Below are 20,014 nucleotides of genomic sequence, written 5' to 3'. Positions count from 1 at the left end.
TCTTGAGAGGAACAGTGGATAAAAAATTGCGAAATGATTCTTTTAGATGCTAAAAGACAATTTCACGATTTTTTATCCACTGTTCCTTTCAAGATAAATACTAAAAAAAATAGCACAAGGGACAACATACCCCTGGAGCAGTGGAACCTGCATGTACATGTATGTATGCACATGCATACACGGCACGCACTTGTGTGCGACATGGAAACCATCTCCTTTACATGCTGCATGCACCACGCTATCATTGGCCGCGTTCAGGAAAGACAACTATTGAGTGAGCGCTCATTATGATTGGTTCTTACACTTAGATCCGGAGAAGGACCAGAGGTAAGAACCAATCATATGAAAGAAACACTGACCGCTCACTCAAGGCTGCGTTCGGAAACGTCACCCGGGTACACACGGGTATACTCCCTTCTCCTTCTAACTCGCTGAGATAGAAAGAGAAGGAAGTATACTCGTGTGCACTCGGGTGACGTTTCCGAACGCAGCCCAACAGTTGTGTTTCCCGAATGCGGCCATTCTGGCTGGCAGCAATGGCAGCATGGTAATAGCTGGCAGGTCACCCGGTTTGTTTGTAGTGACGCGTGGTGACGCGTTCGTTGAAGATACATAAGTCGGTAACCTATACTGGGAGCTGATGACTCGCTAACGTATTTATCAACGGTTTTATATCGATACTTAGGTAGCTTTGTGTGACAATAAATAATGGCGTCAGGATTAGAGAGTTACGTGAATCGTATCCTTTTTGCATAATTTATTGTTCAACCGAGTTGTGACAAGTACACAACATTTGTGATGAATATATTAACCCTAAACATTGCTTAGATACAGTTTCCATTATCACGTCGGACGGGAGGAATTTTATTGTAAGTACGCAAATTCGCAAAATCACGAAAGCGCCGATTTACATATACTGTCCATACTTTTGCTTTATGAATTCTTTATTTACTTTGCTCAAAGATATAATTGTAGTAAATGAAGTACGATACTGTGTTTACGTTTTGTAACTTAAGATTACTGAATATCAATATTCTTGGAGAATATTTATACAGCTTCTGATATTAAAGTTTTATTTATTGGAAGAATGTAATTATGTAGCTCAATTTTTAAAATGTAAAATATTTACAAAGCATTATCATATCATTCTAGAGGTCTGTGATAATGCTTTGTAAATATTTCAAAAATTTAGATACTTAATTCTTTAATAACACTTTACAAACTTTTCATATTTAAAAAATTTAACTAATTCTTTGATAATATCTCAAGTGTTCACATTTCAAAGCTATATAATTGCATTTGGTCAATAAATACAATTTTAATATCAGAAGCTGTATCTCTTATGTCCATCGTAACGATTCAGCTCATCTTCGAACTAAACTTTTGCTTCAGGGCACGCTGAAAGGTTTCGATCAGACCATCAATATAATTCTGGATGAATCACACGAGCGAGTATATAGTACAACGCAGGGAGTGGAGCAGGTTGTCTTGGGTTTGCACATCATCAGAGGGGATAACGTGTCAGTATAGCTTCCTGAGATAAACTGTACACAGAGTAGTTTCAATAATCGTATTGTAATATGATTGTTCCTTTTATTATTACATCAGTATTCGTCACTAGAAAAATATAGAAAAATAATTTCACCTTGCACTAATATTCATTTATATGGAAATAAATATCTAACACATAAGTATTCATGAAAAAATACACATTAGTTTAATCATGGTATGCCTTTCTTTTCAGAGCGATAGTAGGAGAGTTAGACGACGAGATGGACGCGAGATTGGATCTATCGACAATACGAGCTGACCCCCTAAGTTCTATCATACATTGATGAATATATCTGAAGTTGCGATTGGAATGGCTGCCTGTTCAAATTTGAAATAAAAACAATTGCGAGCATTAGAGAAAAAAGTAATACAACTTTCCATACAGGTTGTATATTGTACAAAAATCTTTCATTCCTCATATATAGACATGTTTATCATATAATTGTATTTTAAAAAGTGCACAGAGTTAATACAGCGGTATTTACATCATTGAGACAAACCGAAAAACTTGTTTGAATCAACAACTCTCGTCTGTACAAAAATCTTGCTATATATATCTATATATATATATATAATATGATAGTAAACTTTACAAATATAATTTCGCTCTATATATAATGTAGCAATAATAATAAACGAAGTATGTAGATTAACATTGAGTAATGTCTACTTCAGCGAAAATCTTAACATCCTGCATCTATTCCTAGATTATCTTGAAAGAGATACGTACAGCTAGAAATTTCTGCTTTGTCGCGGAGCGACAATCATTTTAATTCAGACACGCAGATCTGTACCAATAAGAATCAGTAGAGGATATAATTAACCTCTTCGTTGGAGGATACAAAGTACTGTATGTTACTTCGACATGATCTTGAGATGAAACCAATTGAAGTGAGATTGAAATTTACACATTATTACTCGCGTATTTTTTTTTAAAGCGTAGAAAAGTACTTCGTTACTTATACATCATGTTGCAAAATTGGCATACATTAAACTTCTTTTTTTTACAAAATATTGCAGTTTACCTTAGAATTCCTACATCTCCGCGACACGTAAATATCGTGTACGTCGATTTACGAATCGCGGGTGCAAATTCGCGAAAGGAAACAACACGTGTCTTGCGGACCTCAGGCATTTGCATGCCATTTTTGTGGAAGACAACAAAATTATAATTTCTCTATCATCTCTATCAGCATCCGCCCGACATCTTAAGCTGGGTATACACTTGGCGAACGAACAGCGGACGCGAATGTTCGTTATTATTCAGCAGATGTACACGCCAAGGCAAATGCGAATAAAAAAGGAACGAACGACTTCAGAACACGAACGCGAATGTCCGAACGTTCGCGTTCGCTGTTCGTTCGTAGATGTTATACCCAGCTTTACATGCTTGTTTATTTCCGACTGATTATTTCGGCGAAACTTACGTCTAATTGTCTTTTCATAGAATCTATTTATTGTAAACGAGTGGATACACATTTGTCATTATCTATGTATAAATATCTCTTACCATTATAGACTTACAATACATGCCTAATTAGTATCCTTGAGAGTTATGTGACGAATTACAAACTAAAGTGATGGATCCGGTACGTTCTAAGTGTTGAAATATGCTAGCTTCCATAGAATATTCCAAAAGAAAATTGCACGCAACCATGAGCATTATATGCGATATAGTTTCTCGTTATAACTTAAGCATTACGTACAATGAGCTGGTGCTCGATAACTCCTAGTTTTGTAGATTTCCGATCTGTTGATCATAATCATCGAACGTGTTCAGCATTATACCATCAAATCTTTCTCCCCGCGAGTAAATTCTACAGATTTAATTTTATATAAACCAAAAATGTATACACATATATAGATAGATAATGATTTTTTGTAAAGGATATTTATAAATATTTACATCGATATTTTTATAGATTTATAAGGAATAAATCTGTAGATCTCTACGTAAGAAAGTGTCTCGATATTATACCATGAAAACAAATTGGAAAGACTTCAAAGTATGCTTTTGAGTGTATTGCGTGCACGCGTGAAATGCACGCGCGGACTCTACCGCTCGTGAGAATTATCATCAGGCGCTCACAGTTTATTTTCCCTAATACACCTCTTAATTATTGGTCACCATATTGGTCCTGCTGCGATTTCTTCGGCGGATACGGCCGCCACGCTGTCTGCTGCCCCAATCGTCACCCCCCATCGGGCCAAAGTTGGGCCCATTTGATCCGTTCGGACCAAACGGATCGCCGCCACCACCACCGGGTCCTCCGAAATTATTAAAATTACCACCACAGGGATAAGGTGGGCCCCCTTCGTAATTGTCCGGACCGAAGTTGGGTGGTCCAGGACCTAACAGTCCGGCCCCATTGTTACGCTGCGCGTTGAAACGCGGATCGAAATTCATCTGACCCTGAGGCGGTATCGGAACGGGACCGTTCATACCCATCGCTGGACCGTGTGGTATGCCCATGGGCGGCATATTCTGCGGCGGCATCGGTCCAGCGTTCATCATAGGCCTCATCGGACCCATGTTACCCATGCCCATCGGATGGTTTGGACCCCCCATCGGGCCCATCATACCCTGAGGGGGACCCGGTATGGCGCCGGGCAGCGGACCGCCAGGCATACCAGGTCTCACCGGCATACCAGTAGGACCAAGACCCATATTAGGTCCCATTGGCTCCATCGGTTGCATCCCTTTGGACATCATCGGAGCATTGGTTGTATTCTGCGAGGACGACTGTTGATTGGAAGCCGCCGCCTCGAGAGTTTTCCGTCGCGGATCTGAGCGAACACATTGCGGCGGCGATTTCGGTGTCTCATGCTTGATTTGCGGCGGCGGCGGCGACATCGGCGAGTCGGCCAGTTGCTCAGGCTTGGCGATGCGGAAGATCTTGCGGAGGCGTGGATCGTACTTGACCTGTGCATCATTCTTCGTTAACTTGAGACCGGTGTAATCCGGTCTGGGTATGTCGACCACGTAGACTTTATACACCATCGGCGGATGCGACGCGATACTTCCATCGATCTCGGTGCACGGTATATGCGCGGGTACCGGTTTGAACGGCAAGGTCAGCATCTGCCGTAGATCCACGTCGGACTTGACACGCAGATCCGTGTCGCCGAAGTCACCGGATTGGAAACGCTGTCGGAAGTCCATGTCTTGCCGTCTAAGATCTTGATCCGCTCTCGTAGAGCGGAGATCGGTGTCCATGTTAGCGTCTACCGCGGTGATGCCGGAACTGTAGATGCTCGTTTCCAGCCTGAGAGGTTTCTGTAACTCCCTCTTCACATCGGAAGATATGCTAGGGCTGCTTGGCTTCTGCTCGACTTCCCGACGTTGTCTAGGATCCCGGGACATTCGTGGATCTCTGGATACAGATACAGTTGCCGAACTCGGACCTGGTGATCGCCTCGGACTCGACGACGTCTCGCTATCCGTCTTCGGATCTTGCGCCGATTTAGCTTTCGACGCGTCTTGATTCGAGTTTGCTTGCGTCTTGTTAGTCGTGGAGCTCTGAGCCTTCAGAGTGGAAAGCAATTTGGATACTTCGGCACTGATATCAATTTTGCTCAGGTCACCTAATTTGTCCACAATAGCGGCCGGCTGAGGTACGTTGGACACGGATGTCGCAGGCTGGAACTCCTCCTTGATAACGAGGTTTTGCGTCTTCTCGATGGGCTCGATTTCGTCTTTCGAACTATCCACTATAGTAAGATTACCTCCCTCGTCATCATCATCATCGTCCTCGTCATCCGAATACCAATCTTCGATAATCTGATCGGTATTAGGTGCATCGGACTCGTTGTCTATGTTTTTCAAACTGTCCTGAGCCGCGCGTTGCTGCTGCTGTATTCGCATAAACAATTCCTGCGCCTTCTTTGGTAAGTGAGGCGGCACTGTCTCATGATCGTCTATAGATGAAGTATCCTGATATTGTTCACCTGTTAAATGCAGATATAATTGTATATTTTTTTTCCATTATTTAATGCACAATATTTTAGATAAATTATTTTAATAATAAAGAGATTGAAAGCGATATATAAAATATCAATCAGTGAAAAAAGAAGTATAAGTGTAACAGGCTAAGTAACTAAACATTATTAAATTTTCTAACATATTAAATATAGTTAAAGAAAGAAAGTCACGGTAAGATAAGCAGTTCTTACCTTGCTCACCACCAAGAAACTTTCCTCTTTCCTTATCCTCATCGTCAATTGGCATTTCGATAACGAGTTCCGATTCCTCATCTTGATCGCTCTCGTCATCGTGTTTATTTCTCGTGAGACTCGCTACTTTATCAGCTATACTATAGACGGGTGGTGGTTTCTTTGCGTTCAATAACTGCCTCAAGTCAACATCTCTTCGCTTTCTCGTCTGCTAATAGAAGTAAAGTTTCATAATGATAATAGTGTTGTTCACTTTTTAAATTCAAATTTAGTTATAATATAAACTGTAATCATAATTAATTAAAATATAAATTCGCACAATATTATACCTCTTCTGTGTCTTCTTTGTCTACATTCTTTGCAAGATTTTCTCTCGTTTCAGATTTACTTGATTCAGTTCTTTCGCTGTAGAAATCTACAGGCGGTGTAATTTGCGCCTGTTTTTGTGCCTGTTGCTGCGTGGCTAAACCTAACGCAGCGTTTGGAAGTTGAAGACCAAGCTCATTTGCCGACTGCAGTAGCATAATCTGCTCGTAAGGAACTCTGTCCTCGTCCGAACCCCATCGCGTCTTCTTTCCAGAAGGTTTTCTTTCCCTCGCGTTGGCTTTTTGCTGATTCATTTGTTCTTCTATTTAATCAAATAATTATGATTTTAGTATAAGAATTTAAATGAGTAACGAAGCGATATCAATATTTTGTATAAAAATTAATTTTCTATTTATTAAAAGAGAGGATTATACCTTTCTCTTCTTTTTCATCGGTCTTTTCTACAGGTACTGATAAATTCAACTCGAAGAGACTAGGAATCTTTTGATTCGTTGTATCTTGTCCTTGTGCTAGAGAACGTGCTGTATTATTTATCATTAACATGGCACCCTCTCTGCTTAACCTTGGAAAATCACCAAGAATTTCTTTTGGTGCAGTTTCCAAGTGTTTCAAAAGAATACCTTTTACCTGAAACACACAAAACCATTCCAATAGGATTATTTTCAGCAATAAATTTAGTATGACTCGTTTCATTTTTTTATCAGCACCAAATTTTTACTTGTAATTCATATATTCATACTATAATATTCTTTCGTAAACTAACATAAGTTATGAAGTTATAAAATCACAATGTACCTGTTCGTTTAAGGGTTGATGAGAGAATTTACAATTGTCACCCTGATTGCACTTTAAACCTGTGTGGAAGAACTTGCAAGGAAAATCATGGTGCATGTAGAGGCATTTGTCTCGTTTTGCACAACAGTCCATAAGGTAGAACTTGCATAGCTCCATTTTTCTAGGTGGCAACGCATTGTGCGAAAATGGACAATCATCTCCTCTATGACACTTTCCTTGCATATAATACACACATATTGTGTCCACATCCTGCCCGTGATCATTGTTTTGTGGACGACGACCATTTCGGTCATTTCGAATTTGACCCCGGGTCTTATTCTTACCACGTTCGTTCTTGCCACCGCGACGCCCTATTGTAAATGTGCAAAAGCGTTAAAAGTAATCCAACACAGTTACAATATAGTCGACAAATTATAATTTAAGCAATTTTAATAATATAATTATGATAAAAGAAATTGTACAATACTTTAATGATGTGATCGTAATTAAGAGAAACGGAAATTAGGTCTCTGTACCTCCTCCTCCTCCTCCTCCTCCACCTCCACCTCCTCCACGTCCGCCGCGTTTGTTGTCATTTTCTCTATGTCGGTTTATGTTGGGCCTTTCCTCATAATCCGAATTGGCCTCAAAATTCTCGTGCTCGTTCGTACGCCTGGGAGAATTAGTCTCTTGAGAATCCTTTCTGATGGGCGAAGCTCCTCGTACGAACAGCATTTCGTCTTCATCCTCATTCGTATTCTCGTCATCGCTCAATTTTCGCTTCTGTATAATATTACAAAAATTTAGTAAAACGAAGACAACTTATGCGTCTATGATTTTCAAAAGCTTAACACTGAAAGAATACCAATGTTTAATGCATCTATGAATAAAACCTGTCATAATGCATTTTACATACCTTCTGATCTTTACCACGATCCTCCTCTCTCTCATCGCGCACTCTTTTCCTAACTTTGTTCCTGTTGTTCTTGTTCTTCGCTTTGGGTTCCTGATTCTTCGTGCCATCCTCTTCCATCGCAGCTTTGATAGCCTTCTCGACATCTCCAGCCCAATCCTCAGTCGGACCCTTATATTTCAAAAATCTCTCATGCTTACCACCAGCTGCCTGTGCAGCTTGCGGCTTTTTGTTCTTGTTAAATTTTGCATCAAAATTCTTATTCTTCGCAGAATCTGGCTTTGGTGCTGGCTTGGCAATCTCCGGTGCCTCACTCGCTGCACGGGTGACTGGCTCATCGTCCTCGTCTGATGGAATTTCTCCATCTTCCAAATCGTTATCGTTGCTGCTGCACAAAAGAAAGAATATCATGAAGATGTGAGAAAGTATAAAAGCAGATGTCTCCTACACGTTACCCTCTTGATTCATAAATTACCCTTCAAGTACTAGTTTATTACTTTAGAAGTAACTGTATACCTTTCACGCATCATATTTATTTTCAAATAACTATTTATGTGCAACAATTGTCCAATTCGATACACGAAGCGTAATGAACTCTTATGTACAATCATGTAGTTATGAATCTTTTCATTAAAATGACAAGATGTTTTGGTTCAATGACTGCAACGATGACAACTGCTGATGTCATGCTCAGGGAGGTTCCTACTTTTAACGTTTTTGAGGAATATTAAATATTATCCTTCGTTCTATATAAAATAATGAGATATATACGTAATACCAAATCACTTTACTGAAATATAGTCTCTGCAATATATATATACACACAATACAATTGCGACCTTCCTTCGTGCGCAATAAATTATTAAGCAATATGCAAAATCTCTAGCGGAATATACTTTTTCGTTTTCATTTTCATTTTCATTTCGTCAGTATATCGTTCATTACTGCTATACGAGATGAAGACGAGCAAGATCTGATGACGTTCGTTTCAGAATACATCTCGACGTTGGTACATCGAACACATCGACGAAACGCATTTTCTCGGACGTTAGCTAAATCGACGTGACAGTTGCGGTGCATCGCACGCGAGTCTCCCAAACGGAAATGACCCTGTGCTCATGGATTTCTACGAGGAAGAGAACGCATCTGTCGACTTATGTTATCACCTCATCGTAATTCATAATAGCCTGTCTCGGCCTATATCACGAGTGTATGGTGGTGGAGGTGGTGTTGATGTTGTTGGTGATGGTGATGGTGGCGTGTACGTGCGTTTCGTTCGTGCGTGCCTGCGTGCGCCGCGGCTGGCTAAAAATGACGCCGAGGCGAATTCATGAGGACGGACTCGCGATTGTCGCCAAGGTCAAATTGATAGCGCAACCAGTCATTGAACAGGTCGGCGGACTATATACGTCGCGCGGAGGAGACTCTCGCTCTCTCTCTCTCTCTCTCTCTCTCTCTCCTGTATAGAGGGGGGGGGGGGAAGTCCCGGATCGCGCGGGCTGTAACGTGGCGGCGCGGCGCCGTGGCTACTGGCCGTGCCGAAAACATCGGTCCGCGCTTGCGAGGGGGAAGGGGGCGGCCGAACGTCACGGCGCGAAACAGGGGTTGCACATTCGGCGACGCTGGGGAATGGGAACCGATCGATGGCGGGAAAACGAGCAGGTGCGCGTGCGGCTGGCCAAGGAACGACTGCCGTCTGAGAATCACGGTTCTGCGTAAACAATATACACATACACACTCCGGTTGTGTGGGTACACGAGAGGAAAATGCGAAATAATTGCGATGTCAAATTTCCAACGACGCGGAAGTTGTCGATCTCTATTATTATCGTTAAATGACGGAGATGAGACGTGGGCGGTGAGCGATAAGATCCGTTTTTTTTTCCCCCGTTAATCGCGATAGGAAACCGAACACAATGGAGTTCTCGGTTCTTCGTAATCTTATAAAGGAAGAAAAGTAGAAGCGATTCGCTAAACTGGCGCGGACTAGAATAAACACGCGTGCCTGCGAGCGTCATAAAAAATGGCGCGAAGCAATCCGACCCAGACAACGTCCAAAATCGGGACATATGATTTCTTAAAGACGTCATATCATGGGATGTCGTTAGGACGTCATTAAGACGTCGTAAAGACGTTTTTAAGACATTAAAACCTCGAGACGTCTTATACCCCAATTTTGGACATTGTGTTATCTGGGGAGGATCGGATGCAGCAGATTCGGAAAGCGTTTACCACAGACGTTTACGAAACGTTTACGATTGCGCGAAACGGTCCGTGCGTTTAGTCTGATAGCGGACTGATATCAATTGGCACAAGGTCCTCTTTCCGCGCATCGGGAGTCGAACTCACCGGGGGGATTACATCGCCTGCCGACATCCATGTCCTCAAACCTGCTTCCACTTGTAAAATCATCCATTCCGTAAACGTAGACCATCGATCGATTACCGAATTACGGACAGGTCATCGCGAGGGTTCTCGAGTAAAATCTCGACGGAAATAAAAGATTGGAGTTGCCTTACCGCTTTCATCGGGTTATCATCAATTTCATCATTTTCATCATCATTATCATCATCAGATCATGATCATCATCATTATTATGACGAATCGTCATAATCATGGTATAGAGTCATAGTAGCATAACGTCGTAGGAACCACCACATTCTCAACATCGTCGTCGTTGCAACATTGTCGATTTTAAAGGCGACATTAAAGCCGAAGGATGATGCCGAAGGAGACATTACGCCGAAAAGCTCTTCGCGTGTCGATTCTCGTTCATTGAAGAAGTTTCTCCGTCTATCGCTTTCTGCTCGCTGAGCGTTGCGTGTGTACGTGCGTATGTGCGTGTCTCGTGTATTAAGAGGGTAAAGACTGAAGGTCTTATATATATAGGATGAGCGTCCGATTGTTCTGGCGTGGAAGGAGAGCGTGTATATACAGAGTGGCTCGGATATATCCTTCATTCGTGAATTCTGAGACGACCGGAATGAACGAGGGACTTTCTTTTTTAATTTTGCACGACTGACCGCCTTATTTTTAGTCAAAATTAATTTTGGATGTCTCGATGATCGATAAAACGGAATTTCTTTACAAATAAAGATCGCTCACGTAATAACGAGGTTCTAATCATTCTAATCATTGATTCGCGTGTCCGAACCCAAACCCTTTATAAGACGGTTTTAATAATTCATAACAAAATTATCGACTCCACATTTCTGCCGAAGAATAACCCAGTGAACACAATGTTCTAAATCGAGACGTATGACGTCTTAAAGATATCTTGTGTTCCGATTTGCGACATGCGTGCTGTCTGGGAATTTACTCCGATCAGTGAAATTACAGAAATTCCATCGAGACAGTGAAACGCGATATATCCGAGACACCTGATATATGCATATAGGAGGAAGAGTCAACGAGTCTCTTCGTATTCATTTCTTTCGTCCTACTTATACACGCGTCGTTATACGTGCGAGTGTAATCGATCTTTCGTAAGGAGGGAAGAAGAGCCGAAGGACCCTAGGCAAGTCGACCGGAAGCGACACGGAAACGATCGATCCGTAACTCTGAGACGTTTACCGTCCTGACTCGGATTCATTCGCGAATCGATAGTGGATCGAACCAATTTAGAGTTTCGTATTAATTAATTCTAGCTAGCCACACTTGTTTTCGAATGCTTCATTCGCCGTGATCTAGTCCGCTCGACTTTATCGCATTGTCATTTTCTAATTAATATTTTTAAACTTGTAATATAGGAATTAGAAATACAGAGCTTGAATAAGATATTTAAGATAATATTTATGATATCAGGATAATATCAAGAAAATGATTTGAGTTTAAACTGAACTTATTGTAAGGAAATTAGAAAATTATGTTATTATGTGAAAACTAGAAAATCGAATAACGGTTAAAATTAAATAATCGTTTCCACGGTGGCAGACCGCGCGCTTACTCGCCCGATCGAAAACCTGTTCTAGGATATTTATCTTATTTTCGTGTTGATAAAATTATCGCGCGCTCACGCATCAACCGAAATAATTCTGCCGGTTTTACAATCGCCGGGTTATATTCTATAAATAAACGTAGCCTTTTCTCTTTCTTTCCCTCGCCAAAACTGCACCCCCGACCCAATTCCGAAAATAATCCACCGGGACGCCCGCGGGATCGTAATCGGCGCTCTCGAGAACAATTGCGGCGACCATATCGATGAGGATTGCAGGAACGGCCTTGACTCCCTTTCGTCCACTCCCGCTTCCTTGCTCGAAATCGATTCGCCGTGATAGAAAATGGAGAGCGATCGGACTGATGCCTTTTTTTTTCTAAATCAGGAAAAAAGCTACGGGATCCATAACGACGCGAAGCGTTATTTTGTGGAAGAGGAAGCACGAGACGCGTCGAAATCGAACGATATCTCTCTTTTTCATCGCGCTCCGGCGGAACGTGTCGAAACGGGAGGAACGATGGAGGAGGAGGAGGAGGAGGAGGAGGAGGAGGGGGCGGATGCGTCACGAAGAGGATGAAGGGCGGGACGGAGAAACTCCGAACTAGGAGAAGACACGTGTGTGACACACGGCTTATTTGCACGTATGCATGCTCTGTGTATGTGTGAATGTGTGTGTAGTATGTGTGAACGCGACGATTACATAGGCACTCGCGAAATAATTTCCTTCCTTCGCCTTTCGTACCCCACATTCGGCGGTCGAATTAAAAACAAAAAGAAGAAAAGAAAAGAAAAAAGAAAAAAAAACCCGAGAATATCTATCGGAAGAGTAGTATTATAGTTAGGAAGCAAACCTTTGGATCAGAGTCTCAGCCGCGGAAACACTCTCTACTGCCATTTTCGCAGATCGAGTCTCGATCTGTGCGTATTGCGCTCTCTCGGTGGTACCCCGGAGTGAAGTACCGAGGTATTTCCTATATCAAGCACTGCGGCCGTCCGATCGGCCGAGACGGCGGATCATACGATCGATTCGCCCGACCACACTCGACCGGTCTTTGCTCTGGCGGAATAATCGCGTTGCCCGAACGCTAGCATTTGGGAGAGCTTAACAAGAGCTCCACATATGGAACCAACTGTAAAAGATTATTTCGATTTTTTTTCTCTCTCTCTATCTCTCCCTTTCTCCGTCGCGTCTCTATCTCGCTCTCTTGGTCCCGGAAACAAATTTTCTTTGTTCTCTCGTCTCGGAAAACTTTCTCTCTCCCTACGGGGGGGGCCGTTTTGTTAAATTCTTTACGTTTCTCTTTCACAAAGATTTCTCGCGGATTGACAGGCTCGGGTTTACGTTTTAGAGGCGGGCAAGCAAGTCTTTCTCGAAAGTCTTTTCTCCTACGAACTGAATAAACGCGTTATACCGTGCACTTGGTCTCGGCTGGCCTTTCTACCCTTTTTCCCTCGCCGACGGGATAACGATTTTCCCTTTTCTCTCTCTCTCTCTCTCTCTCTCTTTCTTTCTCTATTTCTTCACTAGCGAGATCTCTCGCCCCCTTGCCACGGGCTCTCTCTCGCGCCCAATGAGTCGCGCGTGAAAATTGGAATACGATCGGAGATGCGTCAGATCGCGCGATCCTCCTTTTCTCGCGAGAACGACGTCATTCTGGCTGACGTGGCATACGGCTGACCCAGCGACGAACCGCTCTCGTTCGTGGGCGTCTCTCCCGTGGCGATTATCTTTCTACCTATACCCACCCTGTCCGCCTGGCTTACTTGCCTCGCCAGTTTGCCTGCCTGTCTGCCTGCCTGCCTGCCTCGCCCCCCGCCGGTCGTCCGTTTTACGTGTCTGAGTGTGACGTCGTTGCGTGTGCGACCTCGTGTGCGCGCGCGACGTGCCCGAAACGGAAGTGCGACGCGCTGAGAATGGGAACGCGCTCGCGCATGCGTACTCGTCGTCGGAAACCCGCCGGAAAAACGAGACCAAAAAAAAAAAGAGAAAGAGGGGAGAACAAGAGGGGACGAGAGAGAGAAAAGAAGGCAGCTTCTTTCTCTCGGACGAGAGTCCTTTTCACCCCCTCGGCCCGAAATAAAACGACGCTTTCACTTCTGCGATTTTTTTAAACCGTACGAAGGCACGATATTCTTTCTCGGCAATGACGTTGTTTCTCTCTTTCCCTCTTTCTTTCTCCGAATAACGACCGAACGCGTTCGGTATGTCCCCGAGAGAGCGACAGAGATGGGGAGCGACGGAGCGGACTTATTGCAGTGCGCGCGACTCTTGCCGAGAGAACGAAGAACGAGGAACGAAGCGTGCGAACGAGAACGAATTCTCTCTCGCGATATCGGAGTCGGACAAATCTGAGGTGTCACGGATTCGCGTGGCTCCGACGTGTCCCGTCGGGGACGAGATCGGCGGAGCGACGTTCGACGCGACAGACAACAAATGTCTCTTTCTCTCTCTCTTTCTCTCTGTCTCTCTTTCGTTCGTTCGTTCGCGTTTCTGCGTCGTTCGCGAGATTCGGATCTCTCGGCAAGGGCGTTAAAACAGCATGTGGATGCAGCGAGTTAAACGAGCCGCAGGCAAAGACGTAGAGTACGAGATCGGTCGGACAGATGCGTATTATTTACTCTCTCAGCAGTCAGTATAAAAATGTAGCGGTTTATATGACGATGAGCGAAAACTTCGGAGATCGAAACTAAACATGGCCACATCTGGAACTATTCTGAGCCTCTCAGCCAGACGCCCGTCGCGGAAACCGTCGGATGGCGGCGGCGGAAACAGGCGAGCAACGGGTCAGGAGGGAAAGCGACGCGCGTCCTCGGCCAATCGCGCGCCGCGCCCGCCGGTCACGTGACCGCGCGCCGCTCGCCCGCGCGCCTCCCGCGTCCACGAACCGACCCGTCCTCCGGCCTCCGGCCCGCTCGACCCCGCTTCCCCCCCCCCCGCCCCCACCCCCCGCGCTTTCTCACGGGCCGATCTCTCTCTCGTCGCGCGAGCCAGGATTCCTGAATATCGCATGTTGCCCCGCAATCCGCGCACACGGAACTTTCTGCGCGAAAGGCGTGACGCGGCCTACTGCGCGTCCTGAAAACATTCGTGCCCCGTGAACGCAGGTGCGTGACTCGGCGTATCGCCCGAGCGCGCGCATGCAATCACGGGCCGCGCGCTACGAGCGCGGAAAATGATGATGAAAGATCGTACAATCTGCATCCCAGACGGCACAATGTCCAAAATTGGGACATGACACGTCCTAAAGACGTCATAATAGACGTTAAAATCATTTTTCGACACTTATGCTTGATTATGCGACAATGTTATTTAGTTATTTAATGAACTTTGATTTTGTTTTTGTAAATATCAGTAAATGTATTTTCTCAATAAACTTGTTCTCGATAAAGAGCTACGTACATGATAAGGATAACGTTATTAAAGAATTATAGAGCTGATAAGAGAAGAAATAATATGTAAACACTGGTTTTGTAGAAAAAAATGTTGAAACACGAGAACGAGAATTTCGTTCCCAGAAACGCACATAAATATTATAAATTCAAACAATTATAAATTATAAATTCAATTCCCGCTCCCATCTTTGGGCTATCGCTTCAGAAATTTTAAATGACGATAAATCAATTGATACATCGTTTCATAAGTTTTTTATCCTTTTGAATTTGAATGAATACTTTTCCTGCCGTATTAAAAAAATTTTAATTAAAATTGTAAAAGAAAATTTTAAATACTACAAATTAAAAAATCATAATTTAGAGATTTATTTTATTGAATGACAACATCGCCGTATAAATCCCCAATAAAGTCTGTTTAAAGTTGTTGCAAATGTTTTGTAATATCCGATTTTGTAATCGAATGTTATTTTATGGCATTTGTTGTTATTTTTGGCAGAGATAACAAGTACATATAACAAAAATCAATTTTAATTTTGCATATGTATAAATAGAATATTTCTTATTAATTTTAATCCTAAATATTTTATATTTATACTTTTCTAAAAGTTTATATTTAGAGTAAAGTGCCCTATTATGAGATAGGATCCTAATATAAGATGGCGGTGATGAGTCATTTTTTCATGGTGGAATCAACAGATGGGGCCTATATAGGGCCTTTTAGTTTAACATATCTCATATTGGGATCCTGTCTCATAATAGGGCACTTTCCTCCATACTTCTAGAGAAAGACATTAAATATATATCTTTTTTTTAATCTAAAATTCGTCTGTTTCTTACATAAATGCAAAATAATTTATTTATACAAAATGTAAGGCACGTATATATTGGCATAAATTGTAACTGCATTCTTACGAAAAACGTTTTGCGACGATCTTTTTGTCAACCAACTGAATTACAAATACAAAAGAGCGTGAGTTACAAAAAAATACATATATTTAAATAAAAGCTGAACTGTCACGTTTCTATTTTTAAGAAAAGAAAACTGTCGTACAAATAAGTTTCTCAACGAGATGATTTTCTGCAGTTACAATATTTCTTATCAATGTCGCCGATACTTAACTTAAGGATGCATAATTTCGAAACAAAGTGCTAACAGATCGTCATATGAGTCATTTTACTTGTTCATGCGAACGATGATGGAAAACAAACGTGATACCGCTTGGCCAACACTGTCGTAACGGTATGTCCGGCAAATGTCGCGGATTATGCGAGTGTCGCCAGTCGGACAGATCAGAATTGCAGTCGGATTGTTCCGATGGACCCTTTATCTCGATGCCATTGACACAACGTTTGCATTTGAACCTAGATAAAAAAAATAATAGCATTATCTCTTGTTCCAGATGTATAAAAAATAATTATAAATGTTTATAACAGTTTCAGCGATTTCATACTTTGCGTGCGTGTCAGAAACCGTATTCTCTTCCAATTTGAATAAATCGCGCAGATCGTTTATGGTGAAATGCCTCGCCACATCGTCCTCTTGATCGACCACTGTGGAACTCAACGCTTTCTTATGGGCTTGTCTCTGAAATATTTTCTCCTCTATCGTTCCAGTCTGGAAATATAAAATATATATCGCTTATTTTAAATATATGTCATCGATTTATTTATTTATAAATAAGTATACTAATTATATACTAAGAAAATATTTTCATTACTCATTGTTCAATGGAAATACTGGATATACTATTGTTCTGATACTAACAGAAAGAAAACGATAGACGAAACACGGCTTCTTCTGACCGTCTCTCCACACTCTGGCCATCGCTTGGTCATCGTTTGCGGGATTCCAATCTGGATCGAACATGACAAGACGATTCGCACCGATGAGATTCAAGCCGCATCCACCGGCTTTCGAGCTGAGCATGAAGATGAAATCGTTGCTGTTGACATTATTAAAATTGTCGACCACTTTCGCCCTTTTCTTAATCGTCATCGTACCGTCGAGCCTCACGTAATTGTAGGAACGTTTATGGCAGAGTTTCTCGAACAAATCGAGAGTCTGCGTGTAATTAGATACTAATACTATTTTGTCGTTTGTTGTGGTTTTAATAGACGCTAGTAGGCAATCCAGAACCATCAGTTTGCCCGATAATTCTGGTAGCAGCTCTCTGGAAAAAAAACAAAGATTATTCGTTTAACTGTTTAACAAATGACGTTTCAGCAAATAACAAATTAATCTTACTTTTTCGAGTAATTTGATGGCAACATTGATGCAGCTTTCTCAAATCCCTCTGCCTTTTCCATGATCTTATCGTATATCAAGTCGGGATGATTACATAGCTTCTTTAAGAGAGTTATGGCAGCCAAAGCGGACAGACTGCCTCCCTTTCTTGGATTATCATTCTCTATAATGAATATAAAATATATTTCATGTTCCATTACTATATAATACTGTTGAGACATTAATCTTTATCTCAAAGATTGTTACTTAAAAAATTAAAACCATATACCTTCCATAGATCTTTTTATACTATCGCTCTGAATGAAACTTTTGTAGAGACGCGTTTGTAGCTCTCCCATTTTTATGCATACCACAAGTTCGTGCTTCAGTGGCAAATATTTCGAAAGCAAAGCGCTAGTACGTCTAATGAGACATTTATTAACAATGGATACTAAGTCAAACAAACGTTCTTCAGCGAGTTTACGTTCCGTGTCTGTCGCAGCTGCGTCTTGACCACGTAATATAGGCGTCTCGAACTTCCTTCGAAATTCCTGAAAGAATAATTACAGTAGAAGTTATAACACGAAAATTACACCAAGTGATTCACTGATGTTTACCTGTGCAGTTCCTAATAATCCCTGATTAACAAAGTGTACGAGCGAAAAGTACTCCAAAAGATCATTCTGTATGGGCGTTCCACTAAGTAACACTCTTCTTTTGGCTTTCAAACCCATTAGAGATTGATACGTTTGATTTTCAGAATTTTTTAAGCGGTGACCCTCGTCGCACAATACGAGGCCCACTTCGTCTTGATGCAGAACGTGTGCATGTAAGCGAAACGTTTCGTAACTTATAATGAGGACAGGAGTCACGACTCTGCCGTAAGTTTTCATGAAACGGATGAGTTTCGTGTCGATGTCTGCTTTCTTTCCTCCATCAATAGCCAGAGTGTTGACCATATTATTCAACCATTTATTAATCTCATTATACCAATTCTTCACCAGAGAACTGGGCGCGACTATAATTGCTTTGTCTATTAGTGGTTTAGCCTCTGGTCCTACACACAAATGTAAATATCTTTCGATTATAATCACTCTATTTTTTTTCTAATTTTATAAGTTGAGATATTTCACCTTGCTTCAACAACGTCCACAACAGAGTTATGCATTGCAGTGTTTTACCAAGACCCATTTCATCTGCCATGATGCAGCCGTATGCATCTTCTATACGTTTGCCTGTGACACATTCGTACATAAATTTTACACCCTCGCGTTGATGCGGCCGTAACACATTGCACAATATAGGATCTACAACTACATGTACGAGCTGCTTGCATCTGCAAGAATTAAACATGTGTCACAATAATCACTGCTTGATCTTAAAATATATTTAAATGTGAGCTGCAATAAGAGCACTGCAAAAATGCATATATCTAGAAATGCATGTACATACAGATCCACTTTCAATCTGTCATGTTCTGACAATTCTGGTGGTGAGTACACAATTAGCGCATTTGGTTCGTCAGGATCATGCAATGGTCTGCGTGGTCCTGGCAGGCGTAATCCAAGAACCCGTCCAGACAATTGGTAGCCAGGTATTGGTATTTGAAAGGGTTTACTAAGAAGTTTCCTCACTCTCTCTTCCTAATCGATATCATACGTTATTTCTACAGCGACAAGACTAACAAAAGTGTGAAACAAAGATTATAGTTTACAAGTAAACTTACATGCTCCGATACTATTTTCTGCACCGTACAGATGCCATTATCAGAAAGAGGAACAGCTTTGCGTTCCGGTATTTGTATATCTTTGACATTCTTGGATCTTCTTTTCGACGCCTGCGTACAATTTTCGGACTGAGTTAGTTCCACAATGTCCTGCGGTATATCCAGAAGTAAAGGCCGTTTCCCTCTTTGACTGGGTGCTAATGTTCGAATCTTGCGTACATCAAACAAAAAAGAGATACATTATTTAAGTACAAGATACAAGTATGTAATCCACTTCATCCATTGTCATTTAGCGGCTCCATTACATCATGAAAATAAAGATTTGATCAGACAAACGGATACTTCAATCTATTTGACTGGATAAACTCTTATCTTTCTCTCTCTCGTTCTGACTTAATTATTTTATCAATAAAATTATAAGCACACATGATAGTTTACATAACCCTATTCCTACACTGGATGGAAGTTTCCAGAAATAACATGTTAATAAGAAAGAAAAAGTATCCTGCGAGTTATTACCATCTCAAACGTTCAAGCACTCATCCTGTGTGAAAATCAGCTCGGCTCCGTAATTTATTGTTCCACAATTTATTGTTGATGATGATAGTAGCGCGAACCGGTAAACAAAACCCCTTTCAAATTCAATCAATCTGACCATTACATGTGCCGTACGGCAGATTTTCGTCGATTGGCTAAACAATTTCCCGACAGCCAATCAGCACTCAGGAAAAAATGTATCTCTCTGTGAGTTCAATGATTGGCTGTAACGATAGTGGATGAAGCCCATCTTTTATGAGCGGCAGATTTAAATCTGAGGAAATTGGAGTTCGCTTCTTTTTCGGTTTTTAAATACTATAGTTTTTCTCTTTTAGTTGATTTCAATCGACTAAATGAGACGTATTAAACGAAAATTGTAGCTGCTGTTGAACAAAGACGTTCCTCCTCAATTTGATACCTTTAAACTCTGCTGCAAAAATCTGTGAACTTGAAAAAAAGG

The 20,014-nt window shown here is 41.7% G+C and overlaps 3 protein-coding genes across 11 annotated transcripts; 1 reads left to right on the top strand and 2 right to left on the bottom strand.

Moving 5' to 3' along the window:
- The first annotated feature begins 523 nt into the window (after positions 1 to 523).
- Positions 524 to 2,204, top strand: LOC139775671 (U6 snRNA-associated Sm-like protein LSm8). The gene is made up of 4 exons (XM_071711877.1): positions 524 to 739; positions 829 to 869; positions 1,393 to 1,520; positions 1,745 to 2,204. The coding sequence occupies exons 1-4, from the start codon at positions 709 to 711 to the stop codon at positions 1,833 to 1,835; spliced, it is 291 nt and encodes a 96-aa protein (XP_071567978.1). The 5' UTR covers positions 524 to 708; the 3' UTR covers positions 1,836 to 2,204.
- On the bottom strand, positions 1,972 to 14,564 carry Su(sable) (suppressor of sable). Of its 9 annotated transcripts, XM_071711842.1 has the most exons (9): positions 14,294 to 14,563; positions 12,526 to 12,804; positions 7,742 to 8,126; positions 7,362 to 7,608; positions 6,847 to 7,196; positions 6,465 to 6,678; positions 6,054 to 6,352; positions 5,725 to 5,935; positions 1,972 to 5,499 (listed from the first exon to the last, which is right to left on the bottom strand). In XM_071711842.1, exons 2-9 carry the CDS (start codon positions 12,567 to 12,569, stop codon positions 3,665 to 3,667), a joined length of 3,585 nt encoding a protein of 1,194 aa, XP_071567943.1. In that variant the 5' UTR covers positions 12,570 to 12,804; positions 14,294 to 14,563; the 3' UTR covers positions 1,972 to 3,664. The 9 variants fall into 9 exon arrangements, with proteins under 9 accessions (XP_071567943.1, XP_071567944.1, XP_071567942.1 ...); XM_071711843.1 differs by having other exon boundaries at positions 7,742 to 8,123; positions 12,526 to 14,564; XM_071711841.1 differs by having other exon boundaries at positions 12,526 to 14,563.
- Positions 14,565 to 15,409: 845 nt separating this feature from the next.
- On the bottom strand, positions 15,410 to 19,691 carry Okr (DNA repair and recombination protein RAD54-like okr). The gene is made up of 10 exons (XM_071711853.1): positions 19,537 to 19,691; positions 19,018 to 19,227; positions 18,744 to 18,934; positions 18,425 to 18,627; positions 17,909 to 18,348; positions 17,581 to 17,842; positions 17,313 to 17,475; positions 16,833 to 17,238; positions 16,519 to 16,682; positions 15,410 to 16,429 (listed from the first exon to the last, which is right to left on the bottom strand). The coding sequence occupies exons 1-10, from the start codon at positions 19,537 to 19,539 to the stop codon at positions 16,237 to 16,239; spliced, it is 2,235 nt and encodes a 744-aa protein (XP_071567954.1). The 5' UTR covers positions 19,540 to 19,691; the 3' UTR covers positions 15,410 to 16,236.
- Between the last annotated feature and the right edge of the window lie 323 nt (positions 19,692 to 20,014).

This window comes from Temnothorax nylanderi, unplaced genomic scaffold (genome assembly GCF_030848795.1).
Source record: "Temnothorax nylanderi isolate EJ_2023f unplaced genomic scaffold, tnyl_v1.0 TNYL_tig0102_pilon, whole genome shotgun sequence".
In the NCBI taxonomy this organism is placed as follows: domain Eukaryota; kingdom Metazoa; phylum Arthropoda; class Insecta; order Hymenoptera; family Formicidae; genus Temnothorax; species Temnothorax nylanderi.
Note: the sequence above shows the minus strand (reverse complement) of the source record. Positions and strands in the feature narration are given on the sequence as shown.

Excerpts from the sequence above, each read along its gene's own strand:
- Okr (XM_071711853.1), bottom strand. Across the intron at positions 16,683-16,832 it reads TCGTCTATCGTTTTCTTTCT|ACTGGAACGATAGAGGAGAA; the intron begins GTTAGTATCAGA and ends TTATATTTCCAG. Across the intron at positions 16,430-16,518 it reads GTTTCTGACACGCACGCAAA|GTTCAAATGCAAACGTTGTG; the intron begins GTATGAAATCGC and ends TTTTTTATCTAG.
- LOC139775671 (XM_071711877.1), top strand. The coding sequence starts at position 709 with ATGGCGTCAGGATTAGAGAGTTACGTGAATC. Across the intron at positions 740-828 it reads ATTAGAGAGTTACGTGAATC|ATACAGTTTCCATTATCACG; the intron begins GTATCCTTTTTG and ends AACATTGCTTAG. Across the intron at positions 1,521-1,744 it reads ATCATCAGAGGGGATAACGT|AGCGATAGTAGGAGAGTTAG; the intron begins GTCAGTATAGCT and ends CTTTCTTTTCAG.